The sequence below is a fragment of the Osmerus eperlanus genome, chromosome 11, assembly GCF_963692335.1.
Source record: "Osmerus eperlanus chromosome 11, fOsmEpe2.1, whole genome shotgun sequence".
In the NCBI taxonomy this organism is placed as follows: domain Eukaryota; kingdom Metazoa; phylum Chordata; class Actinopteri; order Osmeriformes; family Osmeridae; genus Osmerus; species Osmerus eperlanus.
This window is the reverse complement of record NC_085028.1, coordinates 14,618,174-14,645,701: the sequence shown is the minus strand read 5'-3', so window position 1 is coordinate 14,645,701 and position 27,528 is coordinate 14,618,174. Positions and strand designations below refer to the sequence as shown.

Here is a 27,528-nt window from a genome sequence, read left to right as displayed (position 1 = left end):
GGAGTCCCCTGGGGGCAGGTCAACCCATGAGGGCGGGGGATGGGGGGGTAGTGATGGAGAATGTCACCCAGTCCTGCTGGAGGGGGGGGGGGGTCAGAGTTCGGGTGTTGTATACCAACGCAGGACAGAGCCTGGCCTTAAAGAAGAACATGGGGACAGTGACCTTCATACGAGTTCCTGTGTTCTCTGACCCAGCAGCCCCGACTTGTCAAATGAAAACTTTACGAAGGAAACCTTTTAAACAAACACTCAGCAAACACTTTTCATCCTGTGGGACTGCCAAGGTTTTCTGACTCACACACACACACACCCACACACGCCAGCCCGCTCCCTTAAGACCGTGCCGAGTCAGACGATACAACACAGCTGTGATACAAAGAATCAGAGCCATCTCCTCGTACTCCGAGGTGCCTGTCCTGTTTCCAAAGCGAGCGGCCTGCTTTTCAAGCCTTCCCTGCATCAAAGCACCCAGAGGCCTTGCTGTCTGTTTGGGATTCAGCACCACGTTCCCAGAAGTGGAGATCTGAAGGCTCCCACAGACAAGAGCCTGAGGTTACGGGCCCGAGGTTAAGCCCTGGCTTCCTACCGCATGCTCTGATATCTCATTTCGCCCGTCCGGCCTCTCCCAGACAAGATGATGTAATCCTATAACATAAAAATCATGCTGATATAATTCGATCGATCCATCTTTTATCTAAATGCACAGAAATAAGACCTAACCTCGATAAATCATGCATCTATGCACGGGGGTGGGACACAGGCCCAGCAGGGAAATCACAACCTCTGGAAACACGCCGGCTGAGAATCCTATGGACCAGACTTCATGTCTTTGATTCCATAGGTGCAAAAATGTTCACATAAATCCTGTTTAATTCTTTTCTCTTTTTACTCACCCTGTGCTATGAAATCCCCAGTATAGTATTTCAACCTGCGGCGTAGTCTGTGTAAAGTACAGCGACTGAGGCTCCAAGCCGGCTCCAGAGTCCTCAGTTGACTTACTGGCCTCGCTGCCCCATAAATCATCCTGTATCCTCAATCCCCATCAATGTGGTTGTTTCAGCACAAACCCAGAAACACAGTGGAGAGTTACTGAAACCCAATCAGAGAGAACGGCCTGTTGAGAGACTCATAAACAAGTGATTCAATAGATCAAGGCACACGTGACTGGCTTGGCCGGAGACGGGAAGATTTTCCCCGTTTCAGTCTGGCTTCAGAGAGACATCATGTCTCCTCCATCTTGGCGTTTTTTTAAACATTTCAAGCTGTATGGCAGGGGAAGAGAAAAGATTGTTCCAAACGTGATTTGTAATCAGGACTAACGGTTGAAGAAAAATACGAACTCCTTCAAAGTCTGCCAATGGGGAAAGGTAGAGAGAAAACATACTGTGACTTTATGTTCCAAATTACTTCTCATTCCCTTCCCCCCCCCCCTGCTCAGAAAAGAGGAAGAGTCATACGAGTGTTGGGAGGGAGGGAGGGAGAAATCCTATCTTTTCAGTCTGCAGTCATGAAGCGGCCAATAGTTAAACAGTTTACTGGACAGTAACTCTCTCACACAGTCTTTCCACCCCGTTTAAAACAGCCAAACAAACTCCATCACTGCCTCCTTCTCCTCTTTCCTCCGTTCATTTGTGACCATTAGGTCATGTGATCTGTGGCCTGCAGAAGGTTGGGAGAAGGGAGTGTTTCAGACGTCGGCGCTCCAAACGTCTCTTACAGGAAACTGGCTCACAACTGGAGCCAGTGGGAAGCAGGAGAAGGGAGACCCAGCCCCAACAGCCTTTCCAGACTGGCCTCTACAGAATCCATCCTGGACAGAAAGCACAGCCATGTTTCATAGGCTGTTTGGTATAAAAAAAATCATGTCACAGAAATAACCAAAAAGTACAGTTTAGAGGGACGGGGGAGACCCCCCCACAAAAGGCCCATGCTCTTTTCTGAATGCCCACATTACTGTAAGATAAACCAAGTAAACTATTCCAATGTTGATGCATGACTGAACCATGCTGGGCTGAGCCCCCTAGCCGGGGAAGTGTGATTAATGTTTTCCATAGGCTGAGATAAAGAACTACCTAGGGAGGGAGAGGGGAGGGGAGGAGAACCACACTTTAGGAGTACTCAGAGTTTGAGTACTAGGTCAACATTAAACTAAAATTGCGTTGCCAAGCGAAAAGGCTGTCGTCCCATTAATATGAGTCATTGGACGACCACAAGCAGAGCTCATAAAAACACAACAGCCCAGGCAAAATTAAAAAACACTACAACGAGTCCCACGAAGGAGCAACACGGCCCAACGATAACCCCGGGAGAAAACGCCATAGGCAGCACTTTTATGAGAAGGAAGACTATTAGCTGGAGCGTTCTCTTTTTTTAAACGCCATTCTCCTGTCCTTCCAGCAAACCCAGTCCAGTACCAGATGAGCAGTGACGCAGGCTGCGTGGAGTACAGAGAGGGGCTCACAGTGAGTAATGTTGCTGATAAAACGGGTGGGACTGCGCTGCGCTCCCCTGAGCTCTGAGGAGAGACAAAGAGGACATACATGGCGGAGGTGCAGTTCAGGCTGCTTCTGCGGCTGGCAGGAATGCACCGGGCTTCACTGGGTTTATAAATAACCGTCAGAAAAGAGGCAGACACAAAAGGCGGTGCTGTTCCGAGCGGCTTCCATTTCTGCCCGCAGAACCCCCACCCTCCCAGACCCTCTCCCTGGGGTAGTTACCCACCAGCACACCGCCATGCCTGTCTATCTAGTGTCACCAACCATACTTGGTATAAATAGAGAAAAGAAGCACAGAATCTCTTAAAAAGGTGCTTTGTGTGTGTGTGTGTAAGTGTGTGTGTATAAAAGGGCTGCAGCCTACAACAGGCACAAGCTTTTATATCCTTTCCATCAGACAAGATGAGGTTTCTGTGGACACAAATCTGCCAACCACCTGATGGTTATCCCATGGCATTAAAACTGCAGAAATGATTCAAAGAACGACTGAGAATAAGCACACGGGAGTGAAACGACCGATTTTCGAGCGACACAAGAGAAGGTGTCTGGAACCAGAGAAACGGCGAGAGAGCTGCAGTCCGTGATTTCGACGCAATCCACTAGACCCGACACGAGCGGATTTGGAACAGAATCAATCTGTTTTGCCACATTCCAGCCGTCCTCTTTCTCACAATCCCCTTTGCCTTGCCTTGGGAGCCCCAGAGGGCTGCCTGCGCCTGTGGCTTGAGCGAGATAGAAATCACCATTTATCTTTCATTCCTCCAGCCACCTTTCTCTCTCCCTCCTCCTCCTCCTCCTCCCCCTTTTCTAATGAACCACTGTAATTCTGTGTAATGACATGCATTGAGAGGGGGAGAGGGAGGGGGGAGATGGGGCAATAAGGTGACGGAGTGAAAAAGCGCCCACAAAAGCCAGTCACACCACATTAACATGCCTTCCCCCGAGAGTGAAAAGTGTGTGTGTGTGTGTGTGTGTGTGTGTGTGTGTGTGTGTGTGTGTGTGTGTGTGTGTGGGGGTGGGGGGGGGGGGTGGGTGTGGGGTGCCCCCATTTAAGCATGTTTCATTCTTTACGCGGTGGCAAATTGGATTGTGTTGCTGATCGACGGCCCAATGTGATTTCCCTGTGACTGTTTACACACACCACACACTACGGAGAGAGGAGCTATACCATGAAACCAGCTCAAGGACTTCCCAATCATTGGTGAAAAAACAACACTGAATGTGCATGCACCTAACATGCTTCAATACCTATATATTTCGGTCGACTTGTTACTGTTCCAAAAACAAGTGGGAGTTTTTTTACTACCCACAATTCAATGGAGAACTAAGCTGAACCTGCTGTAGATCTACATTCACAACAGGCCCTTGAATATTCACTCACATCTCAGTAATATATTCCACCGTTTAGGATATTTACTGGGAGTTCACACAAATTTGAAATGGGAGTTGGCCCTCCCACCCCCCCGATCTGGTAACAACTCTGTAATCAGGTTCTCTTATGTGTGATGAGGAGACATCAGAAGATACAGCAGAGGCCAAACAGCCAATTGGAAGCCTGCGTCCTTCACACCCGCAGCCATCGCGTCACTCTGAGCTCGAACCTCACGCCACTGGAGGTTAAGCAGAACGCTGCGGAGCCCTCACAACGTCGTACAGTGAGACATTACAGACACGGAGCGGATCTAATTAAATGCTGTTCCACATTAACAGGATTGGGCGGACTGGCCGTTTCCTGCCCGCTCCCTGCGGCCCGTGAGTGGCACTGTGGGTAATGCACACGAGCAGGCACAGGATGAAATGTTTCCTAGAAAATACACACATCCCGCCAGACACAAGCCCAACTGACACCCCATACATGCAAGTCGACCGGCTCACAATGCGAAGCAGGGGGGTGGAACATGGCGACATGACAGTGGAGTTGCAGGCACACAAAGGCTGGGGCCAGGTCACTGCAGAGGGACAGGTTGTAATCACAGACTCAGGTCTTTCTGTAACCCGGAAGGTGGGAGATGGAATGTCAGTCCCAATCTCGTTTCAGTTACAGGATTAGAGCACTGTTGTGAACGGCCTGCCATCTCCTTTGTTGCATATTTTCTTTAATGGCAATTTAAGAGAGGAGGGGAATGTGGCCACACACGTGCCTGACAGAGAAAAATAGGGCCTACTTTTTATTTACCTCCAGCTCCGGTTCTTCCACGAGGGATCGGCTGTTGAGGGACCACATGCTGTGGATCCAGCTGGGAAAGCCAACAGTATAAACTGACAAAGCAAATAGCGAAGACGTGAGTTAAGAGCTTGGTGATGTAAACAGTAGTCCAACGCAGCCTCTTAACCGAGCTGGAGTTCAGATCAGAGTCCACAACAATCCTGTCCCTTCTCTGTTTAGGTGCTATTTCACTTTTGTTAGACAACACGTCGCAACCGGTCAAGATCTCTCCATACCGTTTCTCATCCTACAAAATGCAATAGCTCAGAGGAAATGGGTTTACTCAAACAATATTTAGAATTTTTTGACAGAAAACCAACCACAAGCAGACCACACAGTCGGTCTCTGCTCCTTCCTTGTCACTCCTGCTCTGCTTTATGGTCTTGGAACATTTCCTGCCATTCTAGGCAGCTTCAATCACCCCTACACCACAGCATCCTCCCATGAAATACTCTCTCAACCCCCCCGGGGGCCAGTGGAACAGACAAAAGGTAGAACAAGTCCCTGATACTGGCTGGAGAAACGAGCCATTTCTGCATCAGCTGTTGCACAAAATGGAGGCCGTCTCTGTGGCCAGATATCACAACACGACGTTGGTGTACGTTCAAAAAAGCTTGTCTAAAACTCAACAAAGAGCTTCTGTCACGCACTTCCCAATCTCATCCTGCTCGATAAATCAGCCAGGATGATTGCAAGGGATGAGAGGCAATTAGGCCTCAAAAATGTCATATTCAGCTATTTGTTACTTTGTCCTTTTGTTCTGTGTTTTTTTTTTCCCCTCCCAGAGGGTTACAATGTTCGCTTTTTGTAAACCAACAAAATAATTCCGGGTGGTCTCTCCAATTGAGTAGCAAGTGGACCGGCGCAGACCGGTTCAGCCCGGATTCAACCGTTAAGTGGGGATACGGTTTGGGTTTTTCCAGTAAATCATGGCTACATCTCGCTTGTCTAAAACAACGGCATCCCTTGCACAAAACAAGACTCAATGCCACTATTTATCCTTTTAATGAGCTCACAAACCGTCTGAATTGCTGCACTGTTTAACTATAAGAATCAGTCTGCAAATTTCATCCATCACACAACAAAAACAACAAATGAACAGCTAGCTCAAGCTTGTGCAGTGGAGAACAATTCAACAAGGGGGACATCCATGAAATGCTGCTTTATTGAATTTGTTCTTTGCCCGTCCTCTACACAATGGTCTACAGAAATCCAATCAGTGTTAATTGCTCCTGGATTCACAACCTCTCGGCACGTAACGATTTAAGGTCTTCCGCTCTGTCTCAAGATCTTTAGTGTGTCTCTATATCCCAGTCTGCTCTCTCATTGGCCCTTCAATGCCCTCCCCCCGCCCACTCCCTCTCTCAAATCATGATCATTAAACAGAGGGAATTTCTTGAGAAGGCCGGAGGTTGACTCAACCATTTTAAAGCCCCTGTCCACAGCTGGGAGTCTGTCCTCTCGGCCTGGGTCTTACAGCACATTCACAACCTGAAGCGTGAGTGTTATTGTCTCCTGCATCGGCAGAGCGTCCCCCTTTCACAGCGGCTCAGATAAGGCATCTCGTTGTGTGTGTGTGTGTGCACTGCGTTTGGTCACATTTACCTTAAAAAACATCTAATCTCCGAGGTCACACAGTAAATAAGCACAGGTCTTGCAAGTAGTAAGCAACGGGATGCAAGTAGTAAGGTATCAACGCATCAACGTCAGCATGCCTCGATACCATGCAGCCCACACACGTCTTATAGATATGGCCACACCACAAAGCCAAATAAAAGCCCTCGTATTGCAGTCGCCTCCCCTACACCGGATCACACAGTCTTGCTGGTGGACTGTGAAGGAAGTTGAATCCATCTAGATGGACGCACGGCTAATAGGTCACAGAGAAGACAAGCCCCTGAGGCCGGCTCTGCTCCATTTCCTAATCACACAGAACATGGCGCTCTCCAGTGTTCAGGCCCCACATCTATTTCCGTTATCCCTGCGAAAATCAGGGCGCGGGACTACAAGCAGGCATCGGACGGTTTATTTGATTAATTCCAAAAAACCCGCTTAATTGCCGCGGTGCCGTGTTCCATTAGAGCAGGGCGTAGCGGCACACTGGCCCGGTTTCAGAGGCTCCGCCAGAGCAGGATATCCTGGTCACAGTCCCCTGGCAATGTGCTAATGATCCCCTGGACAAAAACACCCTTCACACCCATACACAGCTGGAAAACGAAAATACACCAGAACACATTAACATTTAATCGTACAAACAAAGAGATACACAAAAAACTTATGTCCATGACTTCCCACTTCTGGCATCTATTAATTTTGAGCCAATATGTTTTTTTTTTTTAATGTTTCTTATTAGACTTACTACTCATTATATTTACTAAGACATATTTCTTCATCATTTCACAAGAGACAAACTCCCCCCAGCACAAACTTCTCCCGGTACATTCTCTGCAGTCAAGATGATTTATGACTGCAGACAGCATGTCATTCCAGAAAAAGAGAAAAGTGGACATAATGAAATTAAGCTCCCTTTAAATTTCCCGTTCCTTCACCAGGGAGGGAAAGCCCTATGGTTGTGTTCAGAAGAAAGCTGTAGGATATTGTCTGCGGTATTACTGAATAGTAGTATCTAACAGAACATGAGACTCCTCATGGCTATTTAATATGTGTTGCGCTCACTAAGGGATCAAGCAGGTGGGTGAGAGGGGACCTTATTAAGAGTAATATTCCTTACAGGACTAAATCGCTAGAGCACCAGCGTAGCATTTGTGCTTAACAGGGCCTGTCCACAGGCAGCTTAGCATATATTGAGAGGCATTGTGGGATGTGGAAGGGCCCTGCTCCGGTAGTCCTGAAGAACAGCGCTCTGACCATGATCCTCTGCCGTCCCCTGGACAGCTGCCCCTCAGGAACACCGTCTGCTCTCACAGCCCCCCTCCCCTCCCCTCCCTCTTCTTGTCTTCTCCCTCTACTACCTGAGAGGCCAGCTCTGAAACCCCCACTGGAACCTTCTCATAAGCCCAGCCATATGCCAACACGCCAAGGCTCTACGCAGCCAGCAAATGTGAACCTGGCTAATAATTAATAGCGTGTAATTAAAAGGGCTGGGTTGCCCGTCCTTGTAAAGAGCCATTAGCTCCATGTATCAGCATGCTGTAATTGCCTTGTTTGATGTGGAATTCTGGAGCATCATTCCATCCCAGGCCTCCTCCCCCTTCCCTGCCCCCACCTCACGGCACTCGCTCTCACTAAACTTGAGTGACATTGATGCTTGTTGCTGCGGCGTGTCGAAGGCATGCATCCCTCTTGACAGTGTTGTAAAGAGAAAGTCAGCGCTTGTACACTTGGGCAAGGCCAGAATCACTGTGCAGGCAGGATTGACTTCAGAAGGACTGTGTTTGTTCCCGCCATTTACAGCATATCAACCCTCTCTACGCTGCACACCCGTCTCAGACCAACAACCCCCAGCCCAGGGCCATGCACTCCCAGCCCCAGCTTTGATTGACAATACCACCCTACACTCTATTTTATAGAAGATAAAAAGGCAATTTAATGCATAAAGGGATAAATGAGGGAATAACTGCATTTTTAAATCAAGCTGAAAGGATCTCCACAGCAGGGAAAAAGGAAAGTCAAAAAGGGGAGAAAGAAAGAGATTTGATTCTTTTTAAAAAGCATGTTTAATCCTTGACACCTGTCAGAGAATTCACCCTTGACGGACCCCTGTGGATTATAAAAGCCTATGGTAGCAAAGAGAAGCTTAACCCTGCGAGTGCCCAGCTATTGAAAAGTGGTTTCTTCTCAAGCGGATTGAGCAGGGTCTGGACCTGACCCTCTCAATCATCCAGCTATATCACAGAACACACACCTAACTCATCCCTCTTGTGCTGAGTCGATGGCACTGTTATAACAGAAGATATTGAGGTCAGATCAACTGGATCACAACCATCTCATAACGGCAGAGACACAGACCAAGCGTCAGAGACGACAGGCATGGAAATCCCGATAAAAGCAACCGCAAACAGTTCAAACCGCGGATCTCGTCTCTGCACTGTGGGCCCTCTGTGGGGGACTCCATTTTCAGCTCGCAGAAAGATATCAAAGCTGCTCACAGGCCATAGCAACTGCACAAGCGTCGAGTCAGGAAGTGGAAGCCGCGGTGAGGGAGCCGACGTTCAGGCTGGGGGGGGTGGGCGGTGTGTGTGTGTGTGTGTGTGTGTGTGTGGGGGGGGGGGGGGGGCGGTGGTGGTTCCTGGGAAAACAAACTAGCCGGGAACGGAGTTTGCTTTGGTCTGGATCAGCTGTGTCAACTTGTTGAAGTCAGATCCTAAAAAGAGCTGGCAGGCTGCCTGGCCCAGCATCAGCTCTCCTCTGCTTTCCCAGATACCTGCACGCTGTTAGACAAGCCTGAAGACACGCCAGTGTGGGGTTGATTCCTTTAATCTGTAATTGTGTGTTTGTTTGCGCCGGCTATGTAAAAAGACATAGCCTCGATCTAATCAAATCTCTGGCACGCATTATTTTGAAGGGTTATATAACCACTGACATGTAAGGAGCTTTAGCATTTGCTGAACATGGAATCCAGATGCTTATTTGCTGTGACTCGAAGGAGTTATCGGTGGATGTTGACAAGACAGCGGGGTGCTGGGCCTGGAGAGAAAGCTTATTGGAGGAGGGAGGGAGGGGGCTGAAGAGAGAGGATTATGGGAGGCCGGCAGTGAAGGGGCTATTGTTAGAGCCTGAGAAAGTGTGCAGGAAAAGTGCCACACACTCTGCTAAAATCCACACAGACCCAGGCCCTGGCGAATAACAGGAAACCCTTAGATACAGGTCGACACGATGAGCCACAGTCCCCCTGTATAGTGGGTCCCTCGGTCTGAAATGCTCCGAAATATAACCACTTCACGGCTGAATCTATCAAACCGAATCCACAAAAAGAGAAATGCGAGTGGAATAGTCCCGTTTTGCATAGTTTTGTCCAAACCAGTTGACTGTTGGAGTGTTTAGGTCTTTGAAAAGCTGGGTTGGGAGATGACAGAGTGCTGCTCATTTGGGAGGAAGCTGCATGGGAGATGGGGCTTCTGAGAGGCAAAACAATAATAAATTGCCAAGCCTGTGAATGCAATTATCCACAAAAACCTTGAGTTGAGGCCATGAACAATAAATACATGTTGCCATCATAATAATGCCAGAACTTTGCGTGGCAACAGCACTCCATTCTTTTGTCATTATGCGCCGAGTGTGAAACTAAATAATGAAAGATCAGGGGGTTCTTTTTTTTGGGATGTGAACATAGATCCCCAACCTCTTAGGAAAGTTTTTACAAAAGAGTAAAAGGGAGAGAGATGGCTGGGGGGGGGGAGAGGAAACCAGACCCAATTCACTCTTCCTGGTCCTTTGTGTTAGAGGAAAAGAGACACCGCTGTGGAGGTGGAGTCAATCAAAGAGAAACATTGTGTGTGTGTGTGTGCGCGTTTGTGCGTGTCCATCACCTCACACGGATAATATATCTTCAAGTATTCACGCTTAAGTATGTTCTCTTTTTACCAGCTTCGCTCACTCGCACCATTAAACTTAAATTGTATTTACTTTCCAAAATGGCGGCATATCTGAGATCCGACTGTTACATTCTGACCTGCATGCGTTCCAAGTAAGAAATACTTAGACATGCATACAGCATCTAGTCTTTGAAGGTCTTTTAACACCAAAGGAAACAGCTGCAGTGGTTAGGCTGCTGGTGAGTAAGCTCACATACTGAAACAATCATTTCAACCCTCAGGCTGGCATCCTGCTACAGCTGTCCACAGTTCACCAAGATGGGAGCCTTGCTGTACAGTAGACCCTGGGCCGGTGAAAACCTGTTAAGGAGGGCTGTCTCTCAATCCTCGGGTTAACACAATGCCAACCCAGACCACAATATCCTCATACTGCAACCCCGGGTCTACCACCAAGTAAAAACCCCAAAGCCATGCCCCAATCTACTTATTATTTAAATTACATTACATTTACATTTAGCAGACGCTCTTATCCAGAGCGACTTACAGTAAGTACAGGGACATTCCCCCGAGGCAAGTAGGGTGAAGTGCCTTGCCCAAGGACACAACGTCATTTTGCGCGGCCGGGAATCGAACTGGCAACCTTTAGATTACTAGCCCGCTTCCCTAACCGCTCAGCCACCTGACTCCCATTTAAATGTGGCACACACAGTCAAACACGGGCTGTGAGGATAGAGGACTTACCAGGGCTAGTGAAACCAAAAAAAGGCATGTTGGTGCTAAAACTAAGCCTATATTGCAAGGCAGAATTGCCACGTCCTATGTTTCTATAGTGTACTTGGTACATCAGCAGTCCTATTCACAGACATGCCATAGCTTCAAAGAGATTCATGCAAAGAGTCATATTTCACTTTGTCAGGACTGTAAGGAAAATCTAGAGTGTGGCAATGGGAAGGATTTACATGGAGAAATAGAACATCTAAATACTGCAATTTAAAGATCAAAGCTGAGAGAGATCTTCTGGAGAGCTTCATTTAACACCCATCTTCATCATTTAGTCTGCGAGGGGAGGGAGAGAGAGAGAGAACAGGACTGTTTTTGACCCCTCCTGTCCTGATCTTGATTTCCCAGGGGTGTCCTACATACTTGGAGCCATGAAGGAGAAGACTGAGCCCAATTAAGAGAAAATTCTAGGTTAGCAAGTTTAGATTTCAAGGCCAAATCCACTCACGGGTATCACATCAAAAAGGAAACTGAAGGGAAATTGGAAAAGAGAAACGGGAACACCCACAGAGCTGAAAACTTTACCTACTGTGACACCTCTGAGCCCTCATATAAAGGGAAGCGTGTGGGCGGCTGGAATTCTGTCTAGTCCTGCCAAGGAACAGGACTTGAGATTTTCTAAATGGCTTGAAGTTCGTTTTTTGGGGGGTCAAATCTATAAAAAGATTGCTGATGCTTTCAATAACAATGTGATATTATTCCAATCTTACACCACAATTTGGCAAAGCTGCTAAATAAGAAACCCAAATCAGCTTAAAATATTTGCACATTATTAGTCCCTTGTATTCTATTGCAGTGTGTGGTAGACCCATATCGTAACTCATAACCGGCAACTAACTGTTCACAGAAGACTTGCAATCTGTTATCTCCATCCCTGAACTTACATAAAGTGCTTTGCTTTTCTCATCTGAAATATTCCAAGCTTTGAGGCCAGGCGAGATATTTAGCTTGGCCATGCCTTCAACTGAAAAGTAACCAAAAAAAAGAAAAGTCATAAAGTAGTGCAGAAGAGGCCAGGAGGAGGCCGGGAGGAGGCCAGGAGGAGGCCAGGAGGAGGCCAAGAAGAGGCCAGGAGGAGGCCAGGAGGACGCCAGGAGGAGCCCAGGAGGAGGCCAAGAAGAGGCCAGGAGGAGCCCAGGAGGACGCCAGGAGGAGGCCAGGAGGACGCCAGGAGGAGGCCAGGAGGAGCCCAGGAGGAGCCCAGGAGGAGCCCAGGAGGAGGCCAGGAGGAGGCCAGGAGGAGGCCAGGAGGAGCCCAGGAGGAGGCCAGGAGGAGCCCAGGAGGAGGCCAGGAGGAGGCCAGGAGGAGGCCAGGAGGAGGCCAGGAGGAGGCCAGGAAGAGGCCAGGAGGAGCCCAGGAGGAGGCCAGGAGGAGGCCAGGAGGAGGCCAGGAGGAGGCCAGGAAGAGGCCAGGAGGAGCCCAGGAGGAGGCCAGGAGGAGGCCAGGAGGAGGCCAGGAGGAGCCCAGGAGGAGGCCAAGAAGAGGCCAGGAGGAGGCCAGGAGGAGGCCAGGAGGAGGCCAGGAGGAGGCCAAGAAGAGGCTAGGAAGAGGCCAGGAGGAGGCCAGTGATCCACTGGAGCGGAGGCCAGAATGACGCTCTCATCTTGAGCTCCGTCTTAGACTTGTAAACTCAAGTCTGGTTGTTTTCCTGGTATGTAGAGGACGATTTAACTGTTGTGATGATCTACTAAAAATAACACACGTTTTAGAGGAAGCTCAGGATGTTTTCCGCATTTACCACTAATAGGTCTTTAGACTGGATGATGACGAAACTTGCTGACTTGAGTCACTTTAATTCTCCTGTAATGCCAGTAAATACCAGTAATTACAGAGCATAATTACTGTGTACATTATAAACATATCTCCACCCCATTGGCAAAGCTTGGCCACACTGTTTATCACCACAAGAAAGTAAATAGATCTCCCTCGCTTTTAGCCTTCATACATGTCAACTGGGGTGAAGACAGTACTCAGGAAAGACGACTTCAAACAATATATCAAGATCTGGGAGAGAAGAGGTTTGATAGGAACCTTCTGGAACACGCCCCAAAATAAAATGTCTTCTCCCAGTTCTTCTGTCCATCTGCAGAAGCTCCTGGCTGCTAGAGGGGGTAGACACCTGGTGCTGTGGGGCTGAAGAGGGATGGTTCGTGAGGAGGGGAAATTAATCTTCTCCCCCAGAGGATGGCCCCAGACCCTGGGGATAACAGAGACGTAGAGAAGGGGGCTGTTCTGCAGGTGGACTGGGAGGGTTTGTTGGCAAGTCCCAGATATCAACCATCGGGTTTCATCATTCCAACATTAAAATACACTCCGCTTTCAGTCGCTCCTCACATACCTCGAGCGCTCCATAATTATATGATGGAAGAGAAGAATCGAGGGAGGGGGGAGGGTACTTGGCAGAAACCTTGACATTCCTGACATGAAACCTTCTCCTCCACAGCTAACCTTTTCTTCTGCTCAGGCTGCTTCCACAGGATCACATGCTCGCAAACTGGATGAGCTGTACTGGACCACATTCAAAAAGGTGAAAAAAAAAAAAAAAAAAAAACCTATTTAGGAGTTTGAGGGCTGTGCAGGATTAGGGTAGGTAGGCTAGCGCCTTGGGCCTGGACCTGCTGAGGGGGAGCAGCACACCTGCTGGGCTCCTCAGCCGGCAGAGGGGTTATGGAAGGGGGGGGGGGGGGTCAATGAGCATGTGGGGAGTGACATGGTAGGGAACCACATTACAGAGGGGACAGGGGGCAGAGATGTGAGAGGAGGAGGGGGTTAATAAGTCTTGTGTGTGTTTTCACAGTTTTCCTCTCCTTCCCCGACTCTCCTGACAGGACTAAACCCTTCACCAGGCTGGAGATCACCTCCATAATGACTTCCTCTTGTTCCCCGGCAAAACAAATGTAGGAGGCAAAAGAATCAGCTGTGATTTCATGGCGAATCAACTTCAGTTATTTCAATATGCCCTCGTGACAATGTCCAAACACGGGGGGAAAGTGTTTTCACCCATCAGTGTAGCATCATGGATTCCTCCAGTAAGACATTCCTCTACTGGAGCAGGCTAATCCGTCATTTCCTTTCCTTCGCTCGTAACCCTTCGGCCCCGGCGCACAGGGGAACCCCTGCAGAGTCAGGGTATCTCCCACTTCACCGCCTGCTGAGAGCACAGCCAATCGCCGCGCGGCTTGAATGCGGAGCCCGCCTCGACAATGAGGCGGCGGAGAAAGCGGCGGGCCCGGCCGCGTCTCCCTGCCAGTAATCTCTCTTTGAGGCCTCTGCGTCTCTAATTGCCTGGACACTTGTGTCCGAGGGCGCCTCTCTCCACTCAGTGAAAGAGATGAGACCTCTTGTGCTCCTTACAACAGGCTTAAGCTGATAAAGCCCCTTTCACTCCACACGGTCGTGGGATTGGTTCACCCCCCCCTCCCCTCCCTCAGTCGACACGGATGTGGAGCAAAAGACTAATCAAAACAGCGATTAGGCCCCGACACGGAGGCATGGCTGGCTCACAGAAGGGCCACTACAGGGGGGCCCGGGCCTCCAGCCACCACCTGGCTTCTCACTTGATGATTTGCTCGTTTGGAGACCCTAGCATTAAAAAGTTGGAACTTGTACTTACGCCTCCGAGTAACTAAGGGGGTTGGATATGCATGGAATGCGTGTAGCGGGGTTTTTATTGAGGTGACTGGGACGAGCGATAATAGATTTTAAAACGGCAGTTGGCGAGCGTGGAACTGTGCTACGGCTGTAATCCCAAGTTAACCTCGGTAAGAGCGATAAGAGAGGCTGCGGACGGAGAACGATAAAGTGCTCGTCCAAACCTCAACGATCTCAGTCTCTACCTCAATCAGCCTGCTCTTTGTAGGACTGCCTCTCCCTCAGCAGATAACCAGAGCCTTCCCCCTCCCTCTCCCTCAGCAGATAACCAGAGCCTTCCCCCTCCCTCTCCCTCAGCAGATAACCAGAGCCTTCCCCCTCCCTCTCCCTCAGCAGATAACCAGAGCCTTCCCCCTCCCTCTCCCTCAGCAGATAACCAGAGCCTTCCCCCTCCCTCTCCCTCAGCAGATAACCAGAGCCTTCCCCCTCCCTCTCCCTCAGCAGATAACCAGAGACTTCCCTCTCCCTCAGCAGATAACCAGAGCCTTCCCCCTCCCTCTCCCTCAGCAGATAACCAGAGCCTTCCCCCTCCCTCTCCCTCAGCAGATAACCAGAGACTTCCCTCTCCCTCAGCAGATAACCAGAGCCTTCCCCCTCCCTCTCCCTCAGCAGATAACCAGAGACTTCCCTCTCCCTCAGCAGATAACCAGAGCCTTCCCCCTCCCTCTCCCTCAGCAGATAACCAGAGCCTTCCCCCTCCCTCTCCCTCAGCAGATAACCAGAGCCTTCCCCCTCCCTCTCCCTCAGCAGATAACCAGAGCCTTCCCCCTCCCTCTCCCTCAGCAGATAACCAGAGCCTTCCCCCTCCATCAGCGACTCCTCCATTTGGAACAGTCATCAGGTCCCCTTGTCTGTTCCCTGGTCTTCTTGTCTCTGCATTCTACAGATTCCGTGCCATTTCTTAACGGTGCAATCAGAGGAAATTGTTGCCCTGTAAAAAGCTTGCAGCTGCGGAGAACAAACAAGCCTAAGTCCATGATTCTCCAGACATCTGAACAGTACTCTGCTTTCATCAGTATTGGCTTAACCCTGGACAACTGCCATGTCTAAGGGGGAAAAAGGGAGTGACTGTATGAATTGTTTATTCTGGATTCATTTCCCGTGTCTGTAAAATCACATTCATAACTTCAGAATACACTGAAAAAAAATTCTAATAATAGATTGCTGATGTGATGTATCTGATACCGTTACGGTATGAATCAAGTTTGTATGAGATCCGGAGTTGTTCTCAGGCAAAATGTCCAAGCAACGGTCCTAAATAACTACTTGAGTGTGTTGTATCCAACAGATCATATAAAACACATTGACAACCCAACTCAAGTCATAACAAGGTCATTAAAAAAAAGCAGATGGGATGGATTCCCCTGCCAGGGGATTGTCAGTGGGAGAGATCACCAAATTCTATTTTCCTGAGTAAATATTGGATGCAATTATGTGGAGAGCATATTGCTGTGGCGGCCTATATGAATAAACAGACATGGCCACGCAGTGACACAAGTGAATGTGGCAGCAGAGTAGATTGGTTGTTTGGATGGCTAATCAGTAGACAGAGCATTACACAACTTCAAACAGTAGACATCTGAATTCATAACCTAGCTCCGAGACAGCAGGAGTAAATGGGAACCAGCTCTGGAGAGAGGGAGGGCTGCGGGAACAGCAAACTGCAGGGAGTAGCCCGGCCAGAAATCTTTCAAAACTCCCCGCGGTTCTTATCAGAATCACCACAGTCACTCAATTCAAGCCCCCCCCCTCACCACCCCCCCCCCCCCCCCCCCCCGCCTATCAAACAGCAGCACGTCAAGTTAAGCCACAAATTCTCCAGCCGCCACAGTGGGCTGTTAAACTAGTAAACCTAAAGAGATGGAGATGCAGTGATAGCTGGATCTGGCTTCTTCTCCCTCAACTCCTCCACAGTTAAGACAGCAGTTGCCTGCTGTACCAATCACTGTACCAAGACTGTCTTAAAGAGCTGACTTGACATTATGGAAAACTATTCTGTTTTTTTTTTGGAGGGGGAAGGGGGGGCGGCGTATTGCCACCCATCCTTATTAGACGCACACCATCTCCTCTGCTGCCTCATTATCTAGTTGCTGAAGATTAGCCTTCCCCCCCTCTCCCCAAAACATCTGTCTCTGAGGAAGCCAGGCTCATTCCATGCTTGCATTAGAAGCACCCGCCCATCTAACCCAGGCAGTTAGAGAGGTCAGACATGTCAGAAGTCCCATGTAGGGTGATCTCTAGAAACCCGGAGAACATCTGAGCCAGGAAGCCAGACAGCAACGGGGCCGGGTTGGTTTGGTGACTATGGGAGGTGCTAATTGGCTGTAAGCTTCCTGAGATGAAGGCGATTAGTCGGTTTGGCCTGAACTCGACCTCCCTCTCCTCCCAGGGGAGACGTGTGGATGTTGGCGTGCCGTGGAGGTCTTTGAACTGTCAGAAGGATTGAGACAGTGTGATTTCAGGGTTGCGAGACTGCTCACCTTTCACAGTGAAGCTGCAGTGAACTTCTCACCCCTTTAATCTTAAAGAAAGCAACGACACTCGCGGTCCAATGAAGAGGAGGCTCTCCGTGAAAACAAGCAATCTTACAGACCTATTCAAGGGGTTATATTTAAGGAAGGCTCAGTAAAAGGCCCAGACACGCTTGAGCGAGTGACTGGTGAATTTTGAGCAAGATTATCCACTGTCAACTGGAAGTGCTGGCTCCTTAACTCCCATCTAATCTTCCTGCCTGTGCCTTCCTCTGCTCCTTCCTGGCCTCTCTAATTCTCTCTCTCCCTCTTCCTTTCTCTCTTCCCCCCCCCCCTCTCTCAAGGAGAGATGTATTAGATGCTGTATCCTCTTTCTGTCACACAAGCTTTACAACTCTGACAGAGCAGAGCCGAGCAGACCTCCCTGGCTCCTTTGCTTCCCCCCCCCCCCTTCTCTCTCTCTTTCACCCTTAGCCTGAGGAAGTGACCACTCTCTCCTCTTAGTCACATATCTACCTGTCCTCCACTTACAACCCAGAGACCCTGCAACCCCACAAAACCTACATAGAAAAGACAGGGACAAACAACTGATTTCTAATTATATTCAATTGCGTGGGAGGTTAAGAAAGCAAAAGGTTGTAAATGAAAGAAGAGAGTGATGAAGCGGACCGTAAAAGGGTAGATGGAGCGTAAGGAGGCAGAGCATGAAGCGATGGTCCTGCTATGCTCATGCTGTATCACTAGCCGTCATATCTGGGTTATCCCATTGTATACCAGACAGCTGGGGGGAAAGAAGCCTCTCACTACTACTTGCAAGAGCTCAATAGTAGACAAGACAGCAGGGCTGGCGCCAACATGGAGTGTGCCAAGCTCCAAGCTGAGACAGTAGGCCTGTTTGTATAGCAGGGGTCTTTCAGACAGGAGCCCTAGCCACAGGCACCGTTACACTTCAATGGAAACACTTCGCTAAGGGGGGCTTCACACCCTGCTCACACCACAGTGCATCATCATTTGCCATTTCCATCAGGGGGGGTGGGGGTGGGGGGGACTGGCAGAGCGTGAGATAGACATGCAGGGGGGAGAGAAACAAGATAAGTGGAAGGGGGAAGGTTGAAGGTTATCTAAATAGACTATTCATAATCTGGGGAGAATTGTGGGTCTACTGCCATTACCAACGAAAAGCAAACACGCCGAGTCTAGAGACATCATCTACGAGACAGGCTTGGTAAGGTGGTCGACATTTTAAAAATCCCTTTTTTCTGTCCTTCAAGAAGACATGCATCCATAAAGATGTGGCTGTCTGTGAATCACTGACTCCCTTCGCTGGCCTCCTCGGTGGAGATCCAAGGTGATGATGAGGGGAAGATGGGATGATCACATGATCAACCCTCCCTGCGGGAAGGAAAACTAAGAGGCCGCTCCGGTTAGGGGGCCGCTACACTTTTAATACAGAACGAGAGAGAGAGAGAGAGAGAGAGAGAGAGAGAGAGAGAGAGAGAGAGAGAGAGAGAGAGAGAGAGAGAGAGAGAGAGAGAGAGAGAGAGAGAGAGAGAGAGAGAGAGAGAGAGAGAGAGAGACACAGGCAGTGACAAAGTGAGAGAGACAGAGAAATAAAATGAGCATTGAGAGACGAGAGGACTGGGGAAGTAACAACCATATGTTTATTTCCATGGAAATTAAGCAATGGCTAAGATATTTTCCTGCAGTTGCTTTCACCAGAAATTAATATCCAACTATAATGACCTAGGCCTCCCATTCAATAGATGTGAGTCGCCGTCTGGACAAAAATCAAGGGAAATACAGACTTGGATTGGCGAGTATGTGTTAATTGGCTCGGTTTGGAATAATGTACGCAAGACGATCAAGCATCTGTTGTCCTCGTCTGAGCATTGCTGCAGACACTGCGGTTTAGCAACGGTCATGCTGGTGCTCTGGAACGTCACCGTCCTGTGGAAAGTTCTGGTTAAAAAAACCAGAGTCCTGAAAAGGTCCAGCTGGGAAGCACGATGGGACAACAGAGACAGGCCCAATCCCAGGGTTTCTGTTCAGTGGTTCCTGGACCACAGACCGAGGTCACAGCCCTACAGCCATTGTGACTTGTACCTCGCAGGCGGACAACAGAAGCAGAAACCGATCTGGTGGCGGAGAGAGAGAGGGAGGTCTGGGTCCCTCCAAAAGCCACACAGGCTCCCTGTTCTCAAGTCACTCTCAGCGGGTAACTTAAACCCCCCCGAACATCACCTCCGATGAGATCTCTACTGTCGTCTCTCACAATATTGCAGTGCTGGCAGTAAAGAGCAGACAAAGCCCGGTGAGAGAGGACAGTAACCCTAGCTTGGTGTGAGAAGCAGCAGTTGGCGTGGCTGGCGGTCCACAGCCTTGTCCTAGCGCTGCACTTCCCTACCCTCGGGCCTCGCTGCCTCGGCGGAGCAGGTGTCTGCCCACATTCCTCCCGCGAGCTCTTGTCAAACACTGTGTTAGGTAACAGGCGATCGCAGCTGCAGGGACAATGGAGCGACATTATGGCTCAGGAGCTGGGCCAGACAGACACTCGACCGCACGCCTGCTTCTCAAGGTAACAGTAAGCAAAAGGTCAACGTTCTAGACCAGCAAGGGTATAGCTTCATTACTCAGACACACACACACATCTTCATTTTACAATATAGTGTAAATCAATGGGTATTGTAAATGTCACACAAATGCTTTTAGACGGTATTTTGAGTTGGTGAACCGATATGCGCAAAGAGAGGAACCTCCCACAGCAACACATCAACCAGAACGGATTCTCAGAGTGAGAGTGACGAGGCACAGAGCATCCCTGCAACGGTAAACCTCAACCACAAGCAGCCTTTACAGATAAGGAACAGCACATTATCACCTGCTGATAAAGAGGGCAAGATTGTTTTCTTTTCTTTTTCTTCCCCCCCCCCCCAGTCTTCTGCAGGAATCAAAGGCAGGCTGCAGGCGTGAGGCTGAGATACGTGATGAGCAGGGCTCGGCGTGCTTTTCATCAGATCAGTGACACCCTGATGACAGGCACCCTTGGCCCCTACTCTTCAGCCCCTGGCAGCTGTGGCCCTGGTGCCAGGGCTCCCAAGCAGAGGGGTTGGGTTATGTGGGGGTATGAACAGGAGGCCTTTCTCTCACTGGGGTGTTATTCCCCCTCCACAAACACACACACACAAACTTCAGCACAGCCTACTCTGCCTCAGAATGTAGTCTCCACTGTTGCTGGCAGAGCGAAGCCTTCACACAGACTTGGCGAAGGTTTTAATTGATTTACGAGCGTCTCTCCCACTACTCCCCGTACCACGCCATGTAAGGCAGTGCCAGCTAGCCACGACGCTCTGCTAGCAGACAGCCATACCTCCTATAACACTGGGCAGACATCCACTCTCTGAAACACACTGCCATAGGGCCTCAAGCACACACGCTCGCGGATGTGAAACTGCAAAGCGGTGTTCTCATCTCAAAGCTTCCGTGAGCTTTTGTGTTGTGCCAATCCCAAGAATGGAAAATAGCTAATAGTAATGAAATGGTCTGCGAACCGCATCTTTTATGACTTTGATGCTATGAATGACATTTGTTGTCCACAGCTGGAATGAAATCAACCGGGCTGAGTTGATTTCACTCAGCTTTGCATTTACTCTTAAAAAGATGGCACTGTCAGCTTGTCTTTTCTTTCAGGCAGTACAGCGAACAAAGTGGAAATCGAGGGACATACAGTAGCAAAGTAAAAACAGCTTAAGTAAATCAACAATGCATAATGTTTTGTCCAAATACAACCAAATGAAGAATTGCTTTTCAGAGCGATTATATGGAGATTACACAGGCTGGGGTACAAGTGTTAACACCGTCCGTGTTTCTCCTCAGAGTCTGAAGCTTATCCCTGCTTGATTAGATAACAAACATTCCCGATGATGTGAGCGAGAGAGCGAGAGAGAGAGAGAGAGAGAAAGGTCGGGGGCCGGTACAGTAAGAGGTGGAGGGAGGCCAGGTGGGCGATGAGGCTCTGAAAGAGGCGATTGAGAAAGATTGCAGGCTCCGCCAGGAGATGTGCAGGCTTGGCCCCACAGAGCTCACTCTCTCCCCCCCCCTCACTCTCCACCCTGCCCAAGGCCTGCGAGGAGGGGGGTGGGGGGGGATTGGACCACTTCCAAAACCTGCAGACCCACAATACCGACGCAGCTCTCCACCAGGTCAACGTCATACACCAATTAGAGCAGTACAAGGCACACAACGCTACTCTTCAGTGGCTGCTACGATCATGAGCGCACAGGCCAAAACTAGGACCCACGTACGTTTCTAACAGAGACAAAACAGACTGCCATGATGACCAAGTTGTTCAGCGCCAGACTTCACACTTGCTCAAAGAAAAGCTCGCAGCAGGTCTTGTCAAAAATTATACTTTGAATGCAGACATGTTGATTTAGGACTGCAGTCAGCGTTTTGCCATCTTGCCTTGGGTCTGTGTAAACAGGGCGTAAATCTTTGACACAAAAGGACAGGTAAATCATTTTAATGATCTCTTGAGAAAGTAAAAAAAAAAAAATATATATATATATGAGAAATTCAATAATTAACAAATAATTCCTACAAATACAAATGTTGCAATGATGTAAGGGACCTAACAGTAGATGTTCTTTTCACAAGTCAGACATTGACAAAGGGCCCACAAGACAGGGCAGGAACAGCCTTGCCAATCCATGAGGCTTTTCAGCTCCCCTGCCCATCCTATAAAATATGAACATCAACACACACAGGCATCATATGCATGAACACTCTCAGATGTCAAAACAGTGAATCTTAGAAGCCCACAAAGCTCTAGGTGAAATACTAAACATGATTGTCATTGGAAACATCACATGGATAAGATATTGTAAGTTGACGATTTTCACTGCCACCTAAAAACAAGAATAGGTCAGAGGTTAGATTAAAGTTATCTTCATAGCTGCATACAAAATTAATATTTTACCCTCCTAATACTCTACATGACATCCCTTCTGTTCCAGTGGTCTCTATAACAGATTGTGAACAATAGAAACGTTGAGACAGCAGATATTTTCCACCAGCGTTTACAACAATAATGCTGCACTGTGGCTACGCTCCGCCCAGACTGGCCCAAGACAACCCCCATCTCTCCGTAATTTCTCCCTTATTCTGCCTGGACTACATAATGAAGTCAAACACAAACCATCACTGGCAATCTGCAGCGCATTAGCAGGGCCTTGATTCAATCTAAATCATGCTGCACCTATCTGAATCAGCGTGAGGGCTCAACAGGAAAAGACTGCAGGAGTAAATTCACCATAAGTCCATAAAGAAAATAACCTTTTATGACTTTTAGCAAATACATTTGGTTATACTTTGCCCCTATTTAGACAATAAGTAGCCCTAACCCTATCAAATATAAGATACTTCACTTTAAAGACTACCTGTGTAAAGAAGAATGCAAGAAAATGTGAAAATGTAATTTAATAATAATTAAAATCATATTTAAGTAAAAGGAAATGGTCCCGAAGGCCAACACCATCACCATCTTAAGACACCGTTATTTCAGAGCAATGAAAAGAGAATGTGATAAAGGATAATATTATGAAGTGCACAATGTGATTCTAAATGCATTCAGTGGGGTGTAGTGGCTGAGATATTACCCTTCACGCTACTGTCCTATGCTGCCAGGTTCCCAGCTGAGGACGGGGATGAAAGATGGCGCAGGCCAGACTTGTTTAGAAAAATCCCATTATTGCACAATCCCGGCTCTCTCCCTCTACCTCATAAGCACCACTGACTACAACAGCAATGTACACAATCCATCCTCCTTCCCACCCACATGTTATTCCTCTTCACCAGGGCACAATATGCATGCAGCTGCAACCACACACACTGCCAAATAGATGGCGATGGCAGTTTCTGTGGGATTAATTGTAATTTGTTATTAAGGATAATAATTTCAGTGCTCACTGCTGCATGTAGAGGAGCGAGTTGTGCACAGGACCAAAATGGTTTCTCTCTGCAGGTGAAATAGATGTTACAGCTGTAGAGATCACCCTTCCCTCACTCTATGCACCAAACTGTCATGACAACAACACATGTAATTTGACAAACAGCCATTTCACAGAACAAACTGTTCAAAAAAGGCTATTTTATATTTCACACTTGATAATCTTAGCTATTTTGATAGTCATCATACAACTAGGTGAATCATTGGAGAATGCAACCGATGAAGCATACAAATAAACACAGATGGAAATAATTATTAACTTGGAAATATTATTTATGGAGTGAATAAATAAACAATTACAGAAGAACTACAGAAATAAATTATCCATCTGTCAATATCTACAAGATTACTGACCAATTTAGACTGTATTTGGTGATAAACATAATAGTGGGGATAATAGTAAACACAATAGTGTTAGGCCTATAGATTGAAACAAATCAACACACCTTTTATTAAACTAAACACCATTACCAGCATCAGGTGTTCTAAATTGATAATGAACTTATTTTTTCATTTCATTTTTATTTTACAAACACAGACATGCCTTCGTATACACACACAATATTACATTTTGTGATCTACTATTGATAATTGATAATCAAAATATATAATACACAAAACAATGAAAAGAGGATTTAAATTATTTTGTATAGCTGTACACAAAAAAATCTAATTGTATAGTTAATATTTGCTATAGGCTACTTCCACTATTGTGCACATAACCCCAAAATGAACATACTAAAACATACTGGAATACAACTAGGCCTATACAATTAGACCATCATTTAAAGAGACTACATTGTTTGTTTCTTTAATTCAATTACTAAAGAATAATGATTTGGATTTATAAGGTCACTTTTCTGACATTGGTTGACACGTGTACTCAATAAATAGCTCATACCTAAATGTATTATCTCTCAAAACAAGTATTATATTATTCATCTGTTTGTGTGTGACTATATGCGTTTGCGAGAGAGTGCTTTTGCAGACAATAACATCTAATGTTATTGGAGACTAGAAAACTCGAGTTATCTATAGATTTATTCCAGATATCCTATTTAAAAGACAAGCACATGTATTTACTGAAAGGGGGGTGTAGCAGGTTAGACCGCATCATTTGTAACAAAACCGCCTATATTAAACCCTGCTTCAACTATAATTGCAACGTGCATGTGCAAATTACCAAAATAATCAACAGTAAAGGCAACACCTGTGCTAATAGCCTACACCATACAATATGGTTAAGGGCAAGCTTTTTACAGCTGAATGGTCAGTGAGAATAAAAACAGATTAGTGTCATATTTTCAGAGATGCAGTCGTTCCCATAGATCCTATTTTTTTAAATAATTAATTCCTTACCTTTTTGTGTCTGTCTTTGAAAGGCAATGCTGGCCATTGCATCTCCTGTAAAAAGTCTTGCCAATGTTTCTGGTCCTGGTCTGATGAGATGAAGACGATTTCCAATTTGTCTTTGTGCTCAGAGGATTTTTTGAACTTGCTGTAAAACTCACAGAGACTGGCGTTAAACTGCTTGCAAGGGCCATTGAGGCTACAACCGAAGTAGAGACCGACCAGAGACAGCTTGCTGCCCAGGGATTGCACATCTACCTCGGCTTTCTCGCTGTTCACGAGCCGCTCCCCAAGAAGATTCACCAGAAACTCCGACATCGCAGCTGCTCGAGTCCTTGAAACAGACCCTTGTAATTCCGTTATCTAAGCGAGACTATTGAAGATTGAAACGGAAAGCCTCACTGACAACCAACACTCAATCGTCCTCCACCGCCAAATCCTTGTCGTACGATGAAATGTGTTCACGATAGACTAGGCACACTACCGTTTTACCACTCTCTCAATCTCAGCTCAGTGAGGTGTGCAGGAATGCGCTCTAGTTATATTCTTCAGCAACCGTGGTTGCTCGCCCCTCCGTCAAAATCACGCAAGTCTTTAATGACATCTAGTTATAAAATGGAGATATTGCATATCTTATTAATGAATTAGATTTTAAAATTAGTCTATAAGTACATTACAATATAGCTCACTGGGATTACTGAATGTGTTGTAAATTATTTTTGGATTTTAAAACCAGGACTTCTTTCTCTATCGTGACTCCTCACAGGCTAGGCTAATACTCAGAATGAGTCTATAAGCTGGTTTTTGAATTGTGTACCCAATTATTTTTTACATATTTAAATCTAAATGTAGAATGTTTATGGTTTTTCTAAACAAGCAGAAAGAAAACAAGACACGCAGAAAAAAAAAAGACAAAGTCTGAGTTTTTCTAAATAGCAAGGCATGAGTGCCACCTACCGTCCCTTTACCAAGAATCAGATAGCGAATTCGTAGTAGGCTACAGAAGACATTTCACCCTTTGAGTTTATTTTACATATTAGAATATTAAACATCCGAATCACAACCGATCCATTTGACATTTTATTCGTCTCACGTAACCAACATGATTGTATGATCAAGTCAACACAATCACAGCACGACAGAAAGCACATAGCCTATTTTAAGTTGATGTGTAGCCTACTCATTAGTCTACCTTTCAAGTCCATAAACCTAATCACGAAATACAGTTAACTTCCTCTGCACAGCACTAAACAATCCAAGGCAGAGGGGTATTTCATATGCTTCGAAAATACCTTAATTATGTCATACATTTCCTAATCCCCATTGATGTATAAAATCAATCCACAAATCTACTAAGGCCTCAGGTTGCAATTGGTTAGATAATTTGAATAGATTTATAGACATTCACTGATTGGTAGTATTGCCACTCTGACTCTTAAACATATTTTAAATGGGAACCTAAAGAATACATCTTTATTTTGTAGTGAAATGTAATTTAGTGAGAAAGGTAGGATCATCTTCCATCCCAGCAAAGGGAGCACATGGATGATGACTGAGAAGATGTTGCTCTTCTAATCCTCAGTGAACATCATTCTCACCAGGTCTGCCTTGAGACACTCCTCCTCCACCAGCTTCTGAGGCTGAAAATCACAAATTCACATAATTTCTGTTACCTGCTGGCATCAAATAAAATAATAATTCAGCTCAGTTTTTTCATTTGTATAAGTTACTTTTATTTTTTCAATGAGATTGTTAAATTGTTGCATTTGAAAAAGTGAGAGGAAGAAAATGGAACTTTCCACATAATCTTTCCAATATCTTTGTTTTAACAGAACATATGAGATGATCATGCTTTCTGCCTGACAGATCTCTTGTTAAAGTATTATATTAACACTATGTGTATGAGAAATAAATCATGCCCTTCTCACCGTTCCATAGCGAAGCAGAGTGGGAACCCCACTTAGCTTAAGCGTCTTCTTAAACTCATTACTTGGATCTTTCCAACTAGGAAAATATACAAAATTAAACATAGAAAAAAGAATACATACAATTAACAGAGGTTAAATTACTTTAATCCATACCTATTACGATTCTTATTCTAAATGAGGCATCGACCAAATAGAATATATTTGATAAAAGTCATATTTAGAAGTAGGCCTAAATCAGGATGAATTGCAAAATGGAAGAAAGTCAATTGGGGGAAATGAGGACTTACTAGGGTCTCTCTCCAACCTGACAGTAGATAAACACTGAACCGTCAGGAAGGTGGGACAACTCTCCTCGAACCACCGGCTCCGCTGCAGGGGAGGAGAGAAGTGAAAATGATATGCAACTTGAAAATGATATGCAACTTGAGGCCACGGTTTGCTTCTGTTCTCATACAAAGTCAAGTAAGCACTTAATATTCTTATAGCCCTTCTGCATGGTCACGCCATTGCAAAAATGGTTAATAAGCTGTATGCAATCAGAAAAACACGAGCCTGTCTATAATTGTATGGCACACCTCACCTGCATTGTCATTGCGTGTTATCAAAGATGAAGGGAAGACAGTGAACATCTTAAATGACAGTAGTGACTGAGTATGTTTACTCTGCTAAAAGACAGATTCACAAAATGTCACTGTGACTAGCATCAAACGAAAGAATACTAGCTTACCTTTTACACAGTCTGGGCACCAGCTCATTCCCTGCGCGTCTTTATTTCCAGAAAAATATGCAAAAATATCCTTTCCCTTCCTCTCAGACACTGCTTTGCTAAATTCATCGTAACCATGAACTTTCACTTCTTCAAATTGAGCCATACTTGAATAAACAGCACAGCAATTGAATCACGCAGATGCTGTGGGTTAATGCAGGTGTTGGAAATGAAGAGGAGTAAAGATTGTTCGCACACCCTTTGCACTATGATCTCTTCTTCTAAAGTACTCACGAGCACTTGACAGCATGCAGTACTTCCTGTGTATGCAAATATTCTTAAAGTGACACAAAACAACATTCCTAGTAAATATTCTACGGTATTTTGCTGCTGCTTCAAATGTTGAGAACACAATTATTGAAGTACTTCAAAAAAATTAAT

General features: G+C 46.7%; 2 protein-coding genes across 2 annotated transcripts in view; both read right to left on the bottom strand.

The window, feature by feature from the left end:
* The window catches only part of nxn (nucleoredoxin), a 45,931-nt gene extending 20,934 nt beyond the window's left edge, over positions 1-24,997 (bottom strand). Inside the window, 1 exon segment of the mRNA XM_062473300.1 lies at positions 24,463-24,997. Coding sequence (XP_062329284.1) covers positions 24,463-24,771 — 309 coding nt within the window. The 5' untranslated portion in view covers positions 24,772-24,997.
* A 523-nt stretch (positions 24,998-25,520) lies between these two features.
* Positions 25,521-27,395, bottom strand: txndc17 (thioredoxin domain containing 17). The gene is made up of 4 exons (XM_062472729.1): positions 27,109-27,395; positions 26,669-26,750; positions 26,382-26,457; positions 25,521-26,093 (listed from the first exon to the last, which is right to left on the bottom strand). Exons 1-4 carry the CDS (start codon positions 27,251-27,253, stop codon positions 26,025-26,027), a joined length of 372 nt encoding a protein of 123 aa, XP_062328713.1. The 5' UTR covers positions 27,254-27,395; the 3' UTR covers positions 25,521-26,024.
* Positions 27,396-27,528: the final 133 nt, after the last annotated feature.